Raw genomic sequence first — 20,527 nt, forward strand, 5'->3', positions numbered from 1 at the left:
GTCTGATCAACTAGAAGTATACCTTCTATCAAATCAATATTTTTGAAGGTTGTAAGAAAATATGGTTAATGAATCTATGATAGTGATGCATTATTTAAAAGAACTTATAAAAAGTCATAATTCATGTTTATCTTTGTAATCCTAGGGCCAGCTCAGTGCCTGGCACCTAGAAGACTCTAAATAAATGCCTGTTAAACAAGTGGTTAGACACCGGAGCTCAGTAACAATTTCCCAAATCTAGGAACCAATTTCTTATAGACGATGCAGATGTAGATGAGAGACTTATTTCAACTAGATGCCTAAAGAAATGAATATGCTCAAACTACAATAAAAGATTTAAAATTAAGATCATGGCTTAGCAATATTTGCCCTCAGGCACCACACAGAATTCCTTCAACTCCCACCCAATCCAACTGCCAACACACACACACACACACACACCCCTCCCATTTTACCTCCTTCCCAGGGCTTCCACCTAAGTCTTTAATTAATTTACTTTTTTAATGGATAGAGGACACTGGCAGTGCCTTTTAGCTTAAAAAAAACCCCCGCCAACTAAAACCAGCACCTCCAGTCATGCTTTCCTCCATCACTGCCCAAAATGTACCCCCTTCAGACCATGAATCCTCTTCAGTGCTCACCCCAAAACCACTCTTCTCTAGTCTCTCTTCCCTGACTCAACCTCACACTCCTCCCCTTTTTCCAGACAGAGCTCCCTGGAACCCCTGTTAGAAGACTTGTTTTGAAGTCATTTCTGCATAACCAGCAATGTATTTGCTAAAAGAATATTTCTGAGGGCCTCGGGAAGAGGATGAGGGAGTGGTTAGAGCCAATGGTAGAGGATAATTGCTCTTGACCATTTCTTATAGCTGTTAACAAACTCTTGGTCACTCTCCTTTGACTTTTATTTTTTATGACTTTGGTGCCTTGGTCTCCACACCGAGTTCTGCCACCACTGTTGGAGACTTCACTGTTCCCATGGCCCATGTATCCCAGCCTTTTAGAAGGGTGTCTCCTCATCTTCCCCACCACCTCCGTGAGTGCACCCTGGGCTGTGTCAGACCTAAAACTGCTCCACCTCTGAAATAGGCATCCTGTTCTCTGAACACTGCCTATCTTTTGGGGTCATTTATCCAATTACGCTCAATACATCAATTTTTCAACCTTCAATAGGTTCATGGAGCAATTTTTTCCTTCTTGTTCTCTTTCAGCTTTCTCCTGCTTTGACTTATTTTCTACTCACCTTAGGTTCCACACCCGCCTACTCTCACTCAAAGACTAAAACCCTTTCTCCCCTGGGGCACTTACCCTGGTTCACTACAAATCTACAAACCCACAAACCCATCGATTCCTCTACCTAGCCTGTGATAAAAGGACAGGACCTTAATGTGCTTTGGATCCCACCGTCTCCGGCTTCCTGGTGACCTAATTCTATCAGTTATCTCCCCCCTCTCTAGTCTTTCTTGAACCCTTCCTTCTTTGCTGGCTCTTTCTCATTACTATTTAAATATGCTTCTAGATTTTCCATCCAAAACAAAACTATTTCTCAATTCAAGCACTGCTTTAACTTCTACCTTACATCTCTCCTCTCTTTCCCATCAAATTATTGGAGCAGTGTCTGCACGTACTGACTGGATTCTCTCACCTCTAGTGCTCTGCACTCTGTTGCCTCCTATACTGTTCCACTGAAACAGTCTGGGTTAAGATCACCAATGACATAGGCATCATTAACTTCATCTGCTCATTACAGTCTTGACTTCCCTAGAGTGTCTGACAGAGTTGACCACTTCCACCGTCCCTTGGATTCTGGAGTCCTGTCATCTTTGGCCACTTCTTTCAATCTCATTTGTAGGTTTCTTTCCCTCCCATTACACTGGAGTTTCTCAGGGTTGATCCTTTACCCTCTGCTTTTCACACACTACATAACCTCTCAGGATGATCTCTGCCATACTTGTGGTTTCAGACATTTATATGCCAAATATTCAATCACTTAATGGATCTGAAAATCTCACAAACACAAACTCCAAATGTCCAAAACTGAACTCTCCTTGTCTACCAAATCTGGCTCTCCAATACTCCCTGTGTCCGTAAAGGGTACTGCCACCTGCCCTGGTCAGGTTCCCATGCCAGAAACCGAGATGTCCTGTAGACAATACTACCTACAAATCTGTTGAATCAGTCCTCATCTCTTCACTCCTCGCTGCCATCATCTTGGTCCAGGTCATCACCTCATGTTTGTGTCACTGCAGAAGTTATCTAAATGGTATTCCAACTTCCAATTTTGCTCCCCTCCCATCCAAGTCAACCTCCACATGGTAGCTATTGTGTCCTTCTAAAAATCTCATTGTGTTACTTGCTGCTTAAGACCCTCTAATGGTTTTCTCTTGCTTTTAAGAAAAAGGTATACAAGGCTCTCATCTCTTCTCTCTCTCAAGAACTCAACATTTCAGCAATACTGTACCCTTGATACAGTGCTTTTTCACATATTTCTCAACTCCAAGCCTTTCTATTTATCTTTCTATTTCTATTTAATAAAATATGGTGTGTATACCACCCGCATCAGTATCACCTGGGATATCTGAATCACTTATAAACTGTGCTTATTTGTCCATGTTTCCATTCACCCTTGCCATGTGGGTACATATTTAAACACAAATAGAATAACTAGAACACATGTTTTGTATTCTACGTTTTTTTTGTTACATTAAATGTATTTTCTGATTAAACAAAGTCCTTGTAAATACGTTTAGAGCTGCGTACAAAATTGAAACTGATCAGCTGATCAACAGCAATGTAGTAAAGGAAAATGCCTCAATTACTCACCATAATGTTTCATGATTTTTTTAAAGACAAATACCCATGTATTAGATTTTTCATCAACAACTCTTATTAATCTACTGAGGGGTTATCACATTGTTTATTACATCTCACCAAAATCTGCATTCAACTTTTCTAAGAATGCATCACAGTTCTACATCTTTACATGGCATTATTTTCAGTAATATGTCATTTGGCAGAAGTCTAATTATATGTTGAATTGTGTACTAAAGGGTTCTTCTTGATCGTTTTTTCCCCCCTGAGTACGAATTTTCTTATATAAAATCCAGATGAAGGCATTTCTACATTGACTTGAGGCCTAAGGAACTCCCAAGTGTGAGAACTTTAAGGCTGACTAAGGTGAGATCATTTCATTCATGACACTGAGAGTGTCTGATACAGTAAAAGTCCTCACATGCCCTGGAGTGCTGCTCTATAAGTAATGGGTTTCCCATGTTTATTTCATTGAATTGCTTCTCCAGCATGAATTGTCTGCTATTTCCCAAATGGCTTCCTCCTGGTAAAGACTTGCTGCGTCCCTTCCTGTTTGACTCTGAGTTTTCTGTGCAGACCAAGGCTTGAGAGATGGCTGAAGGCTGCAGCGTTTCTCCCCTGCGTGAACTCTCTGGTGTCTATAAAGGTTAGAGCTGGGACTGAAGTTTCCTCCAAATTCATTACGTCTCTAGGGTTCCTCTCCAGTGTATGCTGTTTCATGGCTAAGGTTAGAGCATCAACTAAAGGCTTTACCACATAGATGATATTCTTATGGCTTCTCTGCAGTGTGATTCACTTGTGTCATTTGAAGGATGAATTATTACTGGAGGCATTTCCGTAATGATCACAAAGGGTTTGTCTCTGGTGTGAACAAAAGGTAGCTCTCTGGCTGAAGTGTTTCCCACATTTGTTACATTTACGGGGTTCCTCTCCAGTGTGAGTTAACACTTGTTGAGTCAATGTGGAGCTGTGAGTGAATATTTCCTCATTCTCATTATATTCAGAGAACTCCTCTCCAGTGAGAAATCTCTGCTACTGAGGAGACGAGAGGCTGTTAAAGGTTTGTCCACATCCATTCATCTATTCATTCTTCTACATATGAATTTTATGCTCATTCATTCAGTGATAACCTCTAGTTAAAGTCTTTGCCACACTGGTTACTTTCACAGAGTGTGTGACTCTCCTGCAGGTACAGAAGTTTTCTCCTTTGCAGCATGTCCACTGTATAGTTATCTGAGTAATTTTGAGGCCTTCATTATGCTTCAGGCACTTGATGTTTGACCATATTTATGCAAATGTCCTCTTATAAGAACCCAGACTATGGTTGTGAGCTCAGGTTACTCCTTTCTTCCCCAAATTCAAACTATCCAAACCTTTCTGCTGAGACAGCACACTTTCACCTCAAACTGAAGTCATGAGATTGTTCTGCATTCCTCACTTATCCCACTCGCGGATCAGTTCTAATATAGAGAAACAGACCTCACCCTCATGAACTTATCGTGACGTTAGATGGCTCCTTCCAGCAGATATTCTGCAGGGAAGTTATGTCCTAGTTTTTAAGACTTTCCAGCCTAGACTCTGGCCTTGGGGAAATCTTCTCCCTCCCCCACCTCAGCTCTTCCCCTTGAACCAACTGGGAAGTCACATCTGATTTTCAGAGCTCATACCCAAGGGAGACCCAGTGACTGATGTTTTCTAGCATCATGTCTCTGTATGGCTTCCCCTGAGATGGGTCCGGCAGGCCCATTCTTTCTGAGTAAAGTCCACAGCCATGTCCTCAAAGGTCGTCATTTCCTGTGGTTGCAATGCCAAGAACCCAGCTACCACCTGCCTTCCTCTGTTTTCTTACCCAGGGACAGTCTGAGCACTAAGCTGGCAGAGCAGAACTCAACGGACAGAAACCTGAGTGAGTCACATTGATAGTGAGGTTGCTGTCATCACACTCTGCAGCTCAGAGCTTCTTTCTCTCTAGAAAAAGGACAGGAATCCATATTTTTAACAAGCCCCCCATACCCAAGAAGGTCTTAAAGATTTAAACCATTGGGTTTAAATTCTAATTTCCTTAGAATCTCAGGTTACCTATCAAAACCTCAGGAAGGCCTTTCTTAGCCCCCGGTCCAGGTTGCAGTTCCAGTTTTATTTTCTCATAAATCTCTGTGCTTTTATTCCCATTACACTCATCACACTTTACTGCTATTACTTGTTCAGTGCCTGCCTTCTCCACTAGACTACAGAACTCATGGTGGCAAGGACAGGATCTGTTTTTTTTCTCACTGTATCCCAAGCGTCTGGCAGAGCATCACCATATTTGCAAGATAAACGAATAAAGGTAATTTTTTTCACTCACTCAAACACACATTCAAAAACATAGATTTATTTGATCTGAAAGAGTCAGAAAATATTATGTTTTGATTAAATACATCAATGCTCTCTGCTAGAGAGATAAATAAGAGAGAGACTCATTTATATTAAATCATTATGCTCTGAGCATTTGGGTAATGATTTATCAAACATCAACTTTACTAGACTGCATACTGGTTAAAAATAACTGATCCCAAACTGATGCTACATCATCAGTTATTTTAAGAAAATTAATTACAAGGAAGGCTAAGAAATTTCTTTAAGGTATTTTTAAGATCAACTTAAAGAATACAGCTAAGGCCATTATATACTGAGAAAGCTTAAGAAATAATATATTTCGAATGCAGATGAATAGAAGGTAGGAGACAAAAGAGTAGAAATAGGAGGGTGTAAACAGAGTAACATTGCCCGCCTATAATTCAGGAAATGTCTGTTCAGACAGTGGGAAAGTCCACCCTGTCCACTCTGAAATGGCTTTATTATTTTTTTTTAATGTATAGGAAGAATTAATTCTCTGGGCATGGATAGCACAAATGAGTTAACGCATAAGATACACATTTAAACCAGAAAGGAACAGGCAAATATGAATTTCTAACAAATGAGACCCTGGACAACATTGCTGGATTTTGGTAAGTGATCCAGCCACCCCTCTGAGTTGTGGCATCCCTAGAACAGGAAGACAGGTGAAGAGTTGTGGACTAACTATACTTTCTAAACTTACCTGAAAAACCGATGTCTTAATTAAGATAATCAAATATGAGGTCTTAATTAAGATAGAACATTTAAAGTAGAATCAGGATTTTAGGGAATTCCCTGGTGGTCTAGTGGTCAGGACTTGGCATTCTCACTGCCGGGGCCCTGGGTTCGATCCCTGGTTGGGGAACTAAGAACCCACAAGCTGTGTGGTGCAGCCAAAAAAAAAAAAAAAAAAAAATTAGGATTTTATTATTAAGAGTGGTTACTGCTCTGAGTCAATAACTTGCACTCTTCCTCCAGGCAAACAATTTTCAGGCTGCCAGGGTTGTCGTTATTTCACTCAGTGATCATTCTCACACTACCTTAGACACAGGAATCCTTTTTATTTTAAAAGAAGGAATGTTTCTCAGGAGCTGACATTACCTATCTAGGGTCAAGAAAAGTCCACATGAATAATAAAATACTGTAATTTCAGATTCTGGAACTGCAAAGTGGCTTATGTGCATGAATCTGGGCTCTAGAGGCCCAAGGGCTGACATTCCCGACATTAAGTGCAATATGATGAGCTCCAAGCTCCTTGATAAGGACAGAAGTCACGTTCACAAATGACTGTGATGCCAGGAAGAGGGTACGAGTGCCACAGAAAGAAGCACAAATGTTATGCAAGTTCACAGGAGGGAGAGAAAACCGATGGCTGGGCTGCCTTCGCTGTGATGAGTGCCAATGCTAGATATTTTGGAAATAAATAAGTGGGTCAGCAAAATCACTAATGGGATATACTTCAACCTGGAAAACCTTTACAGAGAGAGTGGGTACTATAGATAACTTGCCTCATTCTATTTTCTAACTGAAAAAGAAATTGAGATATTCCTGACAGTACATTAACCACTTGAAAAAAAACTGCTAGGAATACAAATCACTGGAAAAAATAAGTAATGCGGGAAATATCTGCTAAAGCTGTTTTGCTTATTACATAAATAGTTCCACACTGCTCAGCTTCCTTAGTTACATTTATTACCAGTTCTATTTATTATTACTATTAGCACTATTATTGAGTCTTCCTACCAGTACTTACTGAGCCCTTGTTATATGCCAGGCAATACATTTGGCACTAGGAAGAGAGTGGTGAATGAAACACACCTGGTTGCTACTTTCATGGACCAACCACACAAATAACTATATAATCACAACTGTGCTAAATGACATGAAGGAAAAGTATGAGGTACTTTCTTGCCTGGGGGTGTCAAGGAAATCTTTCCTGAAAAATGACATTTATGGTGAGGCTTGAAGGATGAGTAGGAATAAAGCTGGTGAAGGGAATGGAGGGTTTGTAGGGGAATGTTTCCAAAAGAGGGAACACTGTGCCCCAAGGGCGCAAGGCGGGAAAGAACACAGCGTAGAGGAGGGGAGACAGGGGAACACATGAAGCTTTAGAGATTGGTAGCAGCTAGATCAGAGCCCTGAAGGGCATGCTAAAAATTTTGAACTTCATCCTAAAAGCAAAGGGTTTTCAAGCACGGAAGTGACATGTGAAGTTTATGTTTAATCTGTGGCTTTGGCTGATAATGGGAGCCAAGAATGACTGGGCAGGGGGCAAGAAGCTGTGAGACCCGTTGGGAGGCTCTCATGATCGTAGCTCAGGTGAAAGAGGGTGGTGCCCTGCTTGGAGTGGTGGGTGGAGAGAGAGAGAGAGAGAGCATTTGGATGACTCAAGGCATGTATTGGAAGAACTCCGAGAACTTGGTGACTGGGTAGACATCTGGGTTTGGGGGCTGAGGGATAAGGATGTGTCAAGGATCATTCTCAGCTTTTTTAATTGGGTGGGTGGAGGTGCTATTTACTAAGAGGGGCAGATGAAGGCAGAGCAGATGCAAAGGCCTGATGACTAGTTGAGTGTGAGATGTCTATGAGTTATCCAAGCAGAGATGTCAAGCAGGACGTTGGATAATCAGGTCCAGACTCAGAGGAGAGGTCTAGAGAGGCAAATTTGAGGACCCCTGGCAGGTACGTAGTATTTGAAGCCATGGAGGATAGGTTTGGCAGGTAGGGAGGAGGAAAGGGGAGAGAAGACTTAGGGACCAAGGATCAAACCCTGAAGCTGGTCAATATTAGCCCTCCTGTGAGAGCGCTGAATGTCGTGCATAAACATTTGCATATCAAACCAGGTACCTCACTATCATATTGTACTTTAATCTCATATTCTAATAAGAATGCATAGACACTCAGCTTAAAATGACTGCATGTAACCCAAAGTGGCATCGTTCAGGAGAGATGCAAAAGACAGTAGGGTCCCAACCACTAACACGGAGCAAGCAACGAGAGGGACAAAATCTGTTTCCTGCTGAAAAAGTTACACAAACTGTCTTTTAGATAAAGAGTGCTGTTTTATATTTCCTATTCACCAATGGAGCCAACTAGGGATTAGAGTTAGAAGGATAATGAACCCCGTAGGAAATCCCAAACATAGAAGCAGGCCGAGCCCTTGCGCAGGTGGCTGCTGATGAGCCCTGTATAGAGACACAGGCATCCCTGAACCGGGAAGGTCCGGGGCAGGTCTTGTTTCACTTCCCCTTTGCAGACTTATTTCCCATGACTGCCCTGAATACTCCTTCCACTCCAGGCAAACAGACCTTTGCTTTTCCACCTCTGTACTTTTGTTCACGACCCGTGACGTGCTTCGCCCACACCTCCACGTTATATACGTCTTTCCAGGTCCACCTCTGATGCTATCTGATCTCTTCCAGGTGAAAATAATTTCCCCCTTTTCAATATGTCCATAACCAATTATTTGTACCTCTCTGAGCACTTCATGCTTTCTACCCTGAGCTCCCTTTATTTGGATATATACCTTATGTTCCCTTCTAGGCTACAAGCTCCTAGAGGGCAGTGGGCATGTCTTACGTGTTTATGTTCCAGATCGCAACAAACGCTGAAGCCTGTATTGCTCCAACAGAGAAGAGGAGGAGTACTTATTTCTGAGGCATTTCTATTCAGTTGCGATTCACAGGCTGATAATGTTTATGTGCTATGAGAAGTGAGCAGGAAAACATTTATTTATTTCCTTTTGTTCCCGCAATTCCAGTATACAGGAACACAGGCTGAATTGCTAATGCTGTGAAACTCCTAAAACTTAGAGCACATCCAGAATTCCGAATTAGCAGGAAAAAGGCAAGAAGCAATGCGACAGCTTCTTTTTCATTAATGGTGTTCAAAGACCAAGAAAATGTTAGTACATATTTTTAGTCCTCTTCACGGCCTTGGACAGCCACAGCCTGCTGTGCGCTGGGGACTGACAGTGGCAACTGCCCAGAGCCTCCTCCTGCTGTAAGGCGGCAGCCTGTCTAGCTTGTTTGGTGCCTACCCCAGTTTAATCACCAGCTCCCCAGAATTATGCTGTCCTCCATCCTTCCTTGGGGGGCTCATCCCACTCCCTGCTGTGTAACACCTAACATGAATCACAATGTTTTAACTGCTTGCCCACGATTTGTGTGCTCCTTAAAGATACAAGGGGTCTCCTGGGGAACGGTTACCTATAGCAATTTTTAAAACGTCATAGTACATGTTAAATCCAAGTTAAAATGTTTTAGGACAGCAAAAAACTCCAGATGTAGCTAAGCCAGTTGTTCATATTTGAGGCTGGAATCATACTAATAAAATAAGAGTGCTCCTTGTCACCGTGTGGACTTACCTCTTTGGTAACACAAGGAAGCAACACTGCCATATTACAGAACTTCACAGCAGTATCTGTTTGTTCAAGATCAATATAACACTAGAAATGAAAAAATAATCAATATGAAGCGTAATCACATTTTTGTGTAATGAAGTCAAAGTGATCTTAAAACTGTGGTCTTCATTACCTTGGCCAAGAACATGTAATTGGACTTAGAAAACCCAGGGTGTAGTTCTTCGACCTGATTTTCAGAGAAAACAGAAAAGAGAATAACAGGGAAATACTAAAACAATAAGTAAAGAAGATATATTTCAATAAATCAGACATTAACCAAATTGCCCTAAGAATTTAGGATGGTTGTGTCACATCTGAATCATTTTATTAACTCAAGTATCCTTTGGGTAGAAATATAGCTTTTGAGCTTATCCGTTAAAATAGAATTATTATTGTGGTCATAAAGCTTACAAAGCAATGAGGTACTTTAAGATTTTGGGATTCCTTTGTATAACCATCTTCCTCACTTCCCCTTCTCTATCTTTTGCTTTTTTTCCTTCAGGGACAAAACAACTGGTGATACACTCTCCCCAGGACAAGTCCCTACAATCTCTTTGGGAAGCAAGAGTAGAGCGTGACTGGTATCCCATGGCAAGCATCTTCCACTACATTAATATTTGATTTCTTATGATTTCAACACACTCCATGAGCTGAATAATAACTGAGGTCCATCACATCAAGTTCTTTTAAAGAAAACGCAGATGCTTAAAATAACTAGTCAAAGTAGCAGACCTCCTTGCAGATTTTAATAAGTGGGTATTATAAAGGTACTTTACCCCTCATCTACTAATGTCTTACGTACCAGTTCCTTTTCTCTGTCTCTGGTAAATAAGAATTCTGCCAGGTATGTGGTGTTGCTACTAGAGAGCTCTTCTTAGAACCTAAGTCAATCTTTGCATTGGAGCCAGGTTTTGCTGTTGTAAGGGTCTGTGCAAGGAAGCTCCCAACCTGACCCGGCCCCCAACACAGTACACAGAACCCAAAAGAAGGATACTTTAAAACATTTATAAAAATATGCTTGTTTTACAACACACTAACAATCCAGACATTTCCAAAATTAAAAAGTAAAAGTTTCTCTGTTCGAATTTTATTCTCAATTACGATCTCAGCCCCCAGGGGTAACCACTACCAACAGTTTGACAAATGCATCCTACAGACCTTTTACCAAGCAGAGGAATCCGCCCCCTCCAAAGGGAACTGATTTTTGAAAAAAAACTTTTTAATGGGACCATTTCCTACATATTGGTCCAAAACTTTTTCCCCACAACATACCACAGATACATTTTTGTGTTCACATACAAGATCTCCCTCATTGTTTCTAAGAGCTGCATTTCATACTACACATATACCATAATTAAATTAAGCATTCTCCCTTAGACATTTAGACTTATTTTTCACTATTACTAATAATGATCAGCGAACATACTTGCTCCTATATGCTTGTGTGCATGTGATTACATGTGTAGGAGAGATTCCCAGAAGTTGAATTGCTGAGTCAAAGGATACATACATTTTAAGGATGGATACTAATGGAGAGGAAAGCAAGACCTAGGGTGCTGAGGAGTGTTGCAACACCTTACAGGAGCACATCCCTTGTAAAGGCCATTTATTCTCTACAGAACCCCAAAGAGAAGGGTCCTGGGAGGAAGAGGAGGACAAAATCTCTTGGGTTGGGAAGCCAGACTGGGTGTACCTCTTTCAGACCTAGCAGATGAACAGCATGTGGATCTGGCCTAGAACCTGCTAGTGAGACAGCAAGGCTGTGGACAGACTGAAGGAAGTCCAGTCCTGGCCAGAGTCCTGAAAGTCCTATAGAGCCATCCATGGTGCTGATGGGTTCTGGTTCTCCCACTTCCTCTCTTCTTGTCCGGTTATTTCCATTGTAACTCTTTGAGTTTACTAAGTGCATTTCTTGAGCCACGCTAATACAATTTTTGCATATTTACAAAATAAATAAGTCACAGGTATGAAATGTATGGTGTGGGGAATATAGTTAATAATTATGTAATATCTTTGTGACAGATGGTAACTAGACCTAACGTGGTGATCATTTTGAAATGTATAGAAATATCGAACCACTATGTTGTGTACCAGGAACTAACATAGTGTAGCAAGTCAATTATACTTCAAAAACAAACAAACTCATAGAAAAAGAGATCAGATTTGTGGCTACCAGAGGTGGGGGTGAGGGTGTTGGGAGGGGAGAGGAATTGGATGAAGGCAGCCAAAAGGTATAACTTCCAGTTACAAGATAGATAGTACTAGGGATGTAATGTACAACAGGATCAATATAATTAACACTGCTTATGTTATATATGAAAGCTAAGACAGTAAATCTTGAGTTCTCATCACAAGGAAAATATTTTTTTTCTATTTCTTTAATTTTGTGTCTACATGAGATGATTGATGTTCACTAAACTTACTGTGATAATCATTTCGTGATGTATGTAAGTCACATCATTATGCTGTGCACCTTAAACTTATATAGTGCTGCATGCCAATTATACTTCAATATAAGTGGAAGAAAAAAAAAGGACCTAGAGTAAACTTTATTCGATTGTACCTTCTATGTCCAGTAGTTGCCCCAGTTCTGAACAAATCCTATCTAAATAACTTGCCCCAACATATGCACATAGCAGCTTCTTATTTCTTTAATGTTGGCATTTTAATTCTGCATATACACCTTAACACTTATGTCAGAATGATCATAAATCAGAACATCTCTTTTTGTACTCATGGTTAAAAAAAAAAAAAGAAGTCCAAAGGAACATAGGCAGGCTAGTAACAACACCTAAGTCCTAAAACGGAGCAGATCCTGACCTTTGCCAAAGGTCTCAGCTGAATAACAAGGAAGGTAGTGTTACTCAACAGAATGTTCTGATTAAGGGGCAGTTTCTAGCTATGCTCTTATAACACTATCATAACACCTGGCAGAGAATACTGTACCTGTTTACTTCGTCTTGGTTGTCCAAGTTCCCTGGAGGCAGGAGATGTGTTGGTCATTTCTGTGTTCCCTTCATTTGGACTAGGTATGTGCTTAATAAACATTGCTGAATAAATTAGCTTTGTTTTTAAAACATCTCATAACCTCGTGCAGCAGCCCTCTGTCATATCAAGGCACAGAAGACAGCTCTGCAGCTGGTGGAACCACTAAGGAAGATTCAGGGATCATGTGACTACAAACAGTGAGTGACATCAGGGTGGCCAACATTGCCACACCTGTCATTTACTACACACACCAATACAGTGGTTCTTAACCATGCCATGGGCTGCACATGAAGGACCTTGAGAACTTTAAAAACGCTGATCAAGCTTTAAAAACACTTACCATATGACCCCACAATTCCACTCCTAGGTATTTATCCAAGAAAATTTAAAACATGTCTACACAAAAGCTTGCAAATGAATGTTCATAGAAGTTTTATTCATAATAGCCCCAAGCTGGGAACAACTAAAACATCCACCAGTAGGTAAACGCATAAGCAAATTGTGGTATATCCATGTGATAGAATATTACTAGGCAAACAAAAAGAACTACAGATCCACTCAATAAAATGACTGCATCTCAAAACATTATGCTGAGCAAAAGAAGCCAGACACACACAAAGTACAAACTCTAAGATTCCATTAATACGAAATTTTAGAATAGGCAAAACTAAGTTATAGTGACAGAAAGCAGATCAGTGGTTGCCTGGGGCACAAGCCAGGGGTAACTGACAGCAAAGGGGCAAAGATAGCTCTTCAGGGTGATGGAAATGTTCTGTATCTTGAAATGGAGATGGTTATGTGAGTATACAAATTTGTCAAATTTCACTGAACTGCACACATAAAATGGGTATATTTGATTGTATATAAACTATACCTTAATATATTCAGAGATTCTGAAATAATTAGTCTGGGTTGTGGCCTGGGCTGGCATCTTTTAAAGCTCTCCAGATGATTCTAAGGTATAGACAAGGTTAAAAACCACTGACCGAGGGAATCATGCCATAATTTTGGATGAGGTGGGAAGCATGCTATAGTTTGAAAAAAGTCCAGCAGGGAATTCACAGATGACTCCTGGTCTAAAACCACCTCCCTAGATGCTTTGAGACTGTGGAGGACCAGATTTCACCTGTTACACGAGCAAAATAATAGCAACATTTATTTTTAGTTAGAGCATTTAATGTGCTAGACCCTGGGCCAAGAAAATTACATGCATTATTTTATGTAATTTTCACGAAAACCAGATGAAGTAGGTATTATTATGCCTACTTTACAGATGAAAAATTTATGATTGGGAGAAATAAACATGCCCATGTCATACATATAGGAAAAGGTTCGGGTCTCAAACTGTCTGATTCCAAAGTCAGTGCTCTTGGCCTCTACAGGACTGAACTGGATGGCTCAGGGGACTCATTCCTGTGAACCCTCTTTGGAGGCATGGAGTGGGTGCAGAAGTTCTACAGTCTGGGTTCCAATGACACGACTCCCTGTTGGGACCAGGGGGTTGCAGACTCTCCTGGGCTGTGGGATCCAAGGTGTGCGCTGTTTCCTTTTCCTCTCCTCCCCGTCTCAGACTTCTTAGTTCCTCCACAGCCTTAGCCTCCTCAGTACCCTCAGGTGTTGCAGTAAATACGGGGAGAAGCTTTCCTGATGCTTTCTCACCCTCTTGACAAACACCATGGAACGCATTTCAGACAATCTAAGTCATAACTAAATGGTGAGGTCGCAAAGATGGTCTGCCAAGGTGTTTACATTTTAATGAAGTTAAAACTCTGTGAGCTTTTATTGAGCACTTATGAGTTGCTGGACACTCTCTAAGCAATTTGCTTGTATTAACTCATTTAATCTTCACAACAACACTATGAGTCAGGTATTATTACCTCCATGTTATTGATTAAATTGAGAGAGAGAGAGAGATTAAGTAACTTGCTCAGTGTTAATCAGCCAGTAAGAAATAGAACTGGCATTTAACCAGGTGCTCTGGTTCCAGAGTTTGCAATCCTTACCCTACATTATTGTGCTTCTTACTACTTTTATCTGTGTAATACTTCAGGTGCATAAGCACCTTAAGAACTTTCATGCAGTGTCCTGAAAACCTGACCCTCCAGTTATAACTTTGATACTATGAGAAAATGGATTTCAAATTCAAATAAATTTTTTGCTAATGAACATAGCACCTTTTATAAATCATTTATCTTAAATGCACCATGATCTCTATTCTTGTAAAATTTAACATGGGAGAACTAATTCTCAATGGTAGAAAAAAGGTGAAGTGATGATAATGCATTCCTATCTTTGACCTGCCATTGTGTGACACTGGAAAAAATTACATTCCTGAGGTCTTGTTCTGTTATAAAACAAAAAAGATCACACTAAATAAAAAATAAGAAACATACAACCCTTGTACTTGTATTCCCATACTTTTTTCCATTGGGCTCATGCTTGATCTTAGAATACTTATTTTTTCACTGTTCAGAGAAGAGAAGTGCAATGCAACATATTTGCCATCTTAGATTATATGATCTCTAAACTCCCTCTCAGTTCTACAAAATCAATCCCTAAAATATAACAAAAAATATTAGCCTGTACAATATGTTGGACAATTACCAAAATCAGAGCCTGATTTTGTCTATATTGTTACAAACCTGAAGTAGGCAGGTGGTGAAAGAAAAAAAATCTTAGTATCTATAAGATTCCATAATTGGTTCCAGAGAAAGATGAAGAGATTAGCCCAACAGAAAGTTGGTTAAATGGGTGAATGTATTACACATTTTCATGTGTGCATACACACAAATTACTATTTAGAGTTTTATCAGCATAGCAATTGTACATTTTAAGACAGGAATGAAAATACTGGTTTGGTCTGATGCCCCACGAATGTCCCATAGAACTGTCTGCAATTCATAGAGTGATTTTTTAAATAACTCCTCTTCTTGGCAACTTTTAGTTCTTTAAGATTAAACTGGTTCTATATTAGGATAATGAGGAGTATTTAGGACCAAATCTAATAATCAGGGCATGAATGCTTTTGCACATATTCACACGACCTGGAAAGCTACACTGGATTTGGCAGTAAGGGCTGCCACACCCAGGACCTAGGGCATAACTATGATCTAAGAAGTAGTTTGGACATGCCAAAATGAGGACTCAATCTGGGCTTTCAGTTAGAAATCAACAAATGGAGAAGAGAAAGATTTCCTTGAGAGCAAGAGTAGGAGAGCCTGGTACAGATAGGAGCCAGTTTGACACTGAAATAATGGATAGACAAAATATACCTTAAGGAAATTTTGCAAAGCTTCTTGTACAGTTGCGGATGGTATTTTTCCAAACAGAGTAGCAGCCATTTTTTTCTCAATCCAGCTCAGTTTTGAGACCTGCAAATATAGAGCAAATCACTCTTAGAAAGTTGTTCACCTTTTGAATGAATAATCTCTCCCCAGTTAGATGAGTGTGAGATATCACCTTTATGGTATTAATATTTTGCCTTCCTTTTTTCATAATTCAAACAAACTGTGAGCTCTAAAAGCATTGGTTACCAAACCAATTTTAAATACTCATAAGGTTTGTGTCCAATGAGGGAAAAAGGGGGTGGGGGTGGGGATTAATGCTGATCCCCTTTGTTCATGTGCTTCTTGATCCTGAGATGACGCATAGTATTTCTTTGCACAGGGTGTAGTAGCTACAAGACCCTACCTTTGCTCTCTTGCCACATTTTCTATGCTGCCAACCTGACCCAGAATGCAGCATCTCAGAAATGTAAACAGAACGAGGGTCCTCAACCCACGAGGAGTGTACAGTGAGGGCCTGGTATAAATATTTATAATTCAGGAGAATTTTTTTTAAACCCGATAAACACCAAAATTAAACCTCATATTACCATTTGTTTTTTGCTTTCTCCTTAAATTTTTTCACTTTTCCCAAATATCAATAATAGATATATAACATAAAAGATTAAAAGGATTCAGGGGACCTCCCTGGTGGCACAGTGGTTAAGACTCCACACTTCCAATGCAGGGGGTCTGGGTTCAATTCCTGGTCAGGGAACTAGATCCCACATGCATGCCGCAACTAAGAGTTCTCATGCCACAACTAAGGAGTCGGTGAACCGCAACTGAGGAGCCCACCTGCCACAACTAAGGAGTCCAGGTGCTGCAACTAAGGAGCCAGCGAGCCGCGACTAAGGAGCACACCTGCTGCAACTAAGAAGCTGGTGAGCCACAACTGAGGAGCCTGAGAGCTGCAACTAAGGAGGCCACTGGCCACAACTAAGACCTGGTGCAACCAAATAAATAAATAAATAAAATAAATATTTAAAAAAAAGATTCAGAAATGAATTCTTAAAAGGGTACTATGCTCTCCCAATCCTATCAAGTGTCTTCCTTCCCAGTCCCATCTTCTAGGGTTCTAGGTAACCATTAACCTCTATTTAAAAAAAAAAAAATTCCATCAATATTTTATAATAACTATAAATGGAGTGTAACCTTTAAAAATTGTGAATTACTATCTTGTACACCTGAAACTGACATAATATTGTACATCAACTTTAGCTCAATAAAAAAAAAAAAGAGGTACAAACTACTATATATAACATAAATAAGCTACACGGATACACTATACAGCACAGGGAATATAGCCAATATTTTATAACTTTCAATGGAGTATAATCTATAAAAACTATGTTCACTATGTTCTACACCTGAAACTAAGATAATATTGTAAGTCAACTATACTTCAAAGAAAATACGATCCCCCAAAATTATTCCCTGGCTTTTCTATATAATGTTAATTTATTGCTATGCTTATTTTTGCTTCTTTTGAACTTGAAAAAAAAGATATGTTGTTTATTTCCTTCTTTGACTTATTGTTTTCACTTAGCATTATAGTTCTAAGATTTCATCCAGATTGATGAGAGTAATTGAAGTTCAGTCATTTAAACAACTCTGAGATATTCCATCATTTAAACAGACATCAGTGATTTTTCATCCACTTTTTTTTTTAATTGTTTACAATGACAGATAATTTATTATTCAACAAAAACTGAGGCAAAAGGACTCAAGTAAAGAAATTAACAGAAAATATTTTACAAGGGACTTTGAAGACAGAGCCCAACTGAAACAAAATTAATGCTTTACCATATACTACGATAGGGATTGAAAAAACAAATTTTTCCATTCCACATGCATAAATACATTGGAAAAAAAAATTTTTTTTTATACAGCAGGTTCTTTTTTTTTTTTTAAAGTGCTTCTATAGCACCTTGTATTTTTTTTAATTTAATTTAATTAAATTTATTTATTTATTTATTTATTTATTTATTTATTTATGGCTGTGTTGGGTCTTCATTTCTGCGCGAGGGCTTTCTCTAGTTGTGGCAAGCGGGGGCCACTCTTCATCGCGGTGCGCGGGCCTCTCACTATCATGGCCTCTCCTGTTGCGGAGCACAGGCTCCAGACGTGCAGGCTCAGTAATTGTGGCTCACGGGCCTAGTTGCTCCGCGGCATGTGGGATCTTCCCAGACCAGGGCTTGAACCTGTGTCCTCTGCATTGGCAGGCAGATTCTCAACCACGGCGCCACCAGGGAAGCCCCAGCAGGTTCTTATTAGTCATCAATTTTATACACATCAGTGTATACATGTCAATCCCAATCGCCCAATTCATCACACCACCCCCCCCCACCCCCCCGCCGCTTTCCCCCCTTGGTGTCCATACATTTGTTCTCTACATCTGTGTCTCAATTTCTGCCCTGCAAACCGGTTCATCTGTACCATTTTTCTAGGTTCCACATATATGTGTTAATATATGATATTTGTTTTTCTCTTTCTGACTTACTCCACTCTGTATGACAGTCTCTAGATCCATCCACGTCTCAAAAAATGACCCAATTTCGTTCCTTTTTATGGCTGAGTAATATTCCATTGTATATATGTACCATATCTTCTTTACCCATTCGTCTGTCGATGGGCATTTAGGTTGTTTCCATGACCTGGCTATTGTAAATAATGCTGCAATGAACATTGGGGTGCATGTGTCTTTTTGAATTATGGTTTTCTCTGGGTATATGTCCAGTAGTGGGATTGCTGGATCATATGGGAATTCTGTTTTTAGGTTTTTAAGGAACCTCCATACTGTTCTCCATTGTGGCTGTATCAATTTACATTCCCACCAACAGTGCAAGAGGGTTCCCTTTTCTCCACTTCCTCTCCAGAATTTGTTTATAGATTTTCTGATGATGCCCATTCTGACTGGTGTGAGGTGATACCTCATTGTAGTTTTGATTTGCATTTCTCTAATAATTAGTGATGTTGAGCAGCTTTTCATGTGCTTCTTGGTCATCTGTACGTCTTCTTTGGAGAAATGTCTATTTAGGTCTTCTGCCCATTTTTTGGATTGTGTTGTTTGTTTTTTTAATATTGAGCTGCATGAGCTGTGTATATATTTTGGAGATTAATCCTTTGTCCGTTGATTTGTTTGCAAATATTTTCTCCCATTCTGAGGGTTGTCTTTTCGTCTTGTTTATGGTTTCCTTTGCTGTACAAAAGCTTTGAAGTTTCATTAGGTCCCATTTGTTTATTTTTGTTTTTATTTCCATTACTCTAGGAGGTGGATCAAAAAAGATCTTGCTGTGATTTATGTCAAACAGTGTTCTTCCTATGTTTTCCTCTAAGAGTTTATAGTGTCCGGGCTTACATTTAGGTCTTTAATCCATTTTGACTTTATTTTTGTGTATGGTGTTAGGGAGTGTTCTCATTTCATTCTTTTACATGTAGCTGTCCAGTTTTCCCAGCACCACTTATTGAAGAGACTGTCTTTTTTCCATTGTATATCCTTGCCTCCTTTGTCATAGCTTAGTTGACCATAGGTGCGTGGGTTTACCTCTGGGCTTTCTATCTTGTTCCATTGATCTATGTTTCTGTTTTTGTGCCAGTACCATATTGGCTTGATGACTGTAGCTTTGTAGTATAGCCTGAAGTCAGGGAGTCTGATTCCTCCAGCTCCGTTTTTTCCCCTCAAGACTGCTTTGGCTATTCGGGGTCTTTTCTGTCTCCATACAAATTTTAAGATTTTTTGTTCTAGTTCCGTAAAAAATGCCATTGGTAATTTGATAGGGATTGCATTGAATCTGTAGATTGCTTTGGGTAGTATAGTCATTTTCACAATATTGATTCTTCCAATCCAAGAACATGGTATATCTCTCCATCTGTTGGTATCATCTTTAATTTCTTTCATCAGTGTCTTCTAGTTTTCTGCATACAGGTCTTTTGTCTCCCTAGGTAGGTTTATTCCTAGGTATTTTATTCTTTATGTTGCAGTGGTAAATGGGAGTGTTTCCTTAATTTCTCTTTCAGATTTTTCATCATTAGTGTATAGGAATGCAAGAGATCTCTGTGCATTAATTTTGTACCCTGCAACTTTATCAAATTCATTGATTAGCTCTAGTAGTTTTCTGGTGGCATCTTTAGGATTCTCTATGTATAGTATCATGTCATCTGCAAACAGTGACAGTTTTACTTCTTTTCCAATTTGTATTCTTTTATTTCTTTTTCTTCTCTGATTGCCGTGGCTAGGACTTCCAAAACTATGTTGAATAATAGTGGTGAGAGTGGACATCCTTGCCTTGTTCTTGATCTTAGAGGAAATGCTTTCAGTTTTTCACCATTGAGAATGATGTTTGCTGTGGGCTTGTCGTAGATGGCCTTTATTATGTTGAGGTAGGTTCCCTCTATGCCCACTTTCTGGAGAGTTTTTATCATAAATGGGTGTTGAATTTTGTCAAAAGCTTTTTCTCCATCTATTGAGATGATCATATGGTTTTTATTCTTCAATTTGTTAATATGGTGTATCACATTGATTGATTTGCGTATATTGAAGAATCCTTGCATCCCTAGGATAAATCCCACTTGATCATGGTGTATGATCCTTTTAATGTGTTGTTGGATTCTGTTTCCTAGT

The 20,527-nt window shown here is 39.7% G+C and overlaps 1 protein-coding gene across 3 annotated transcripts in view; it reads right to left on the minus strand.

The window, feature by feature from the left end:
* RMDN2 (regulator of microtubule dynamics 2) overlaps positions 1-20,527 on the minus strand; it is an 86,925-nt gene that overhangs the window by 12,621 nt on the left and 53,777 nt on the right. For all 3 annotated transcript variants that reach the window (XM_007167149.2, XM_057558394.1, XM_007167148.2), the window contains exons 8-10: positions 15,853-15,951; positions 9,726-9,779; positions 9,557-9,637 (exon numbers count right to left, since the gene is read on the minus strand). In XM_007167149.2, coding sequence (XP_007167211.2) covers positions 9,557-9,637; positions 9,726-9,779; positions 15,853-15,951 — 234 coding nt within the window. The remainder of the gene's footprint in view (positions 1-9,556; positions 9,638-9,725; positions 9,780-15,852; positions 15,952-20,527) is intronic.

The sequence above is a fragment of the Balaenoptera acutorostrata genome, chromosome 12 (genome assembly GCF_949987535.1).
Source record: "Balaenoptera acutorostrata chromosome 12, mBalAcu1.1, whole genome shotgun sequence".
Lineage (NCBI taxonomy): Eukaryota > Metazoa > Chordata > Mammalia > Artiodactyla > Balaenopteridae > Balaenoptera > Balaenoptera acutorostrata.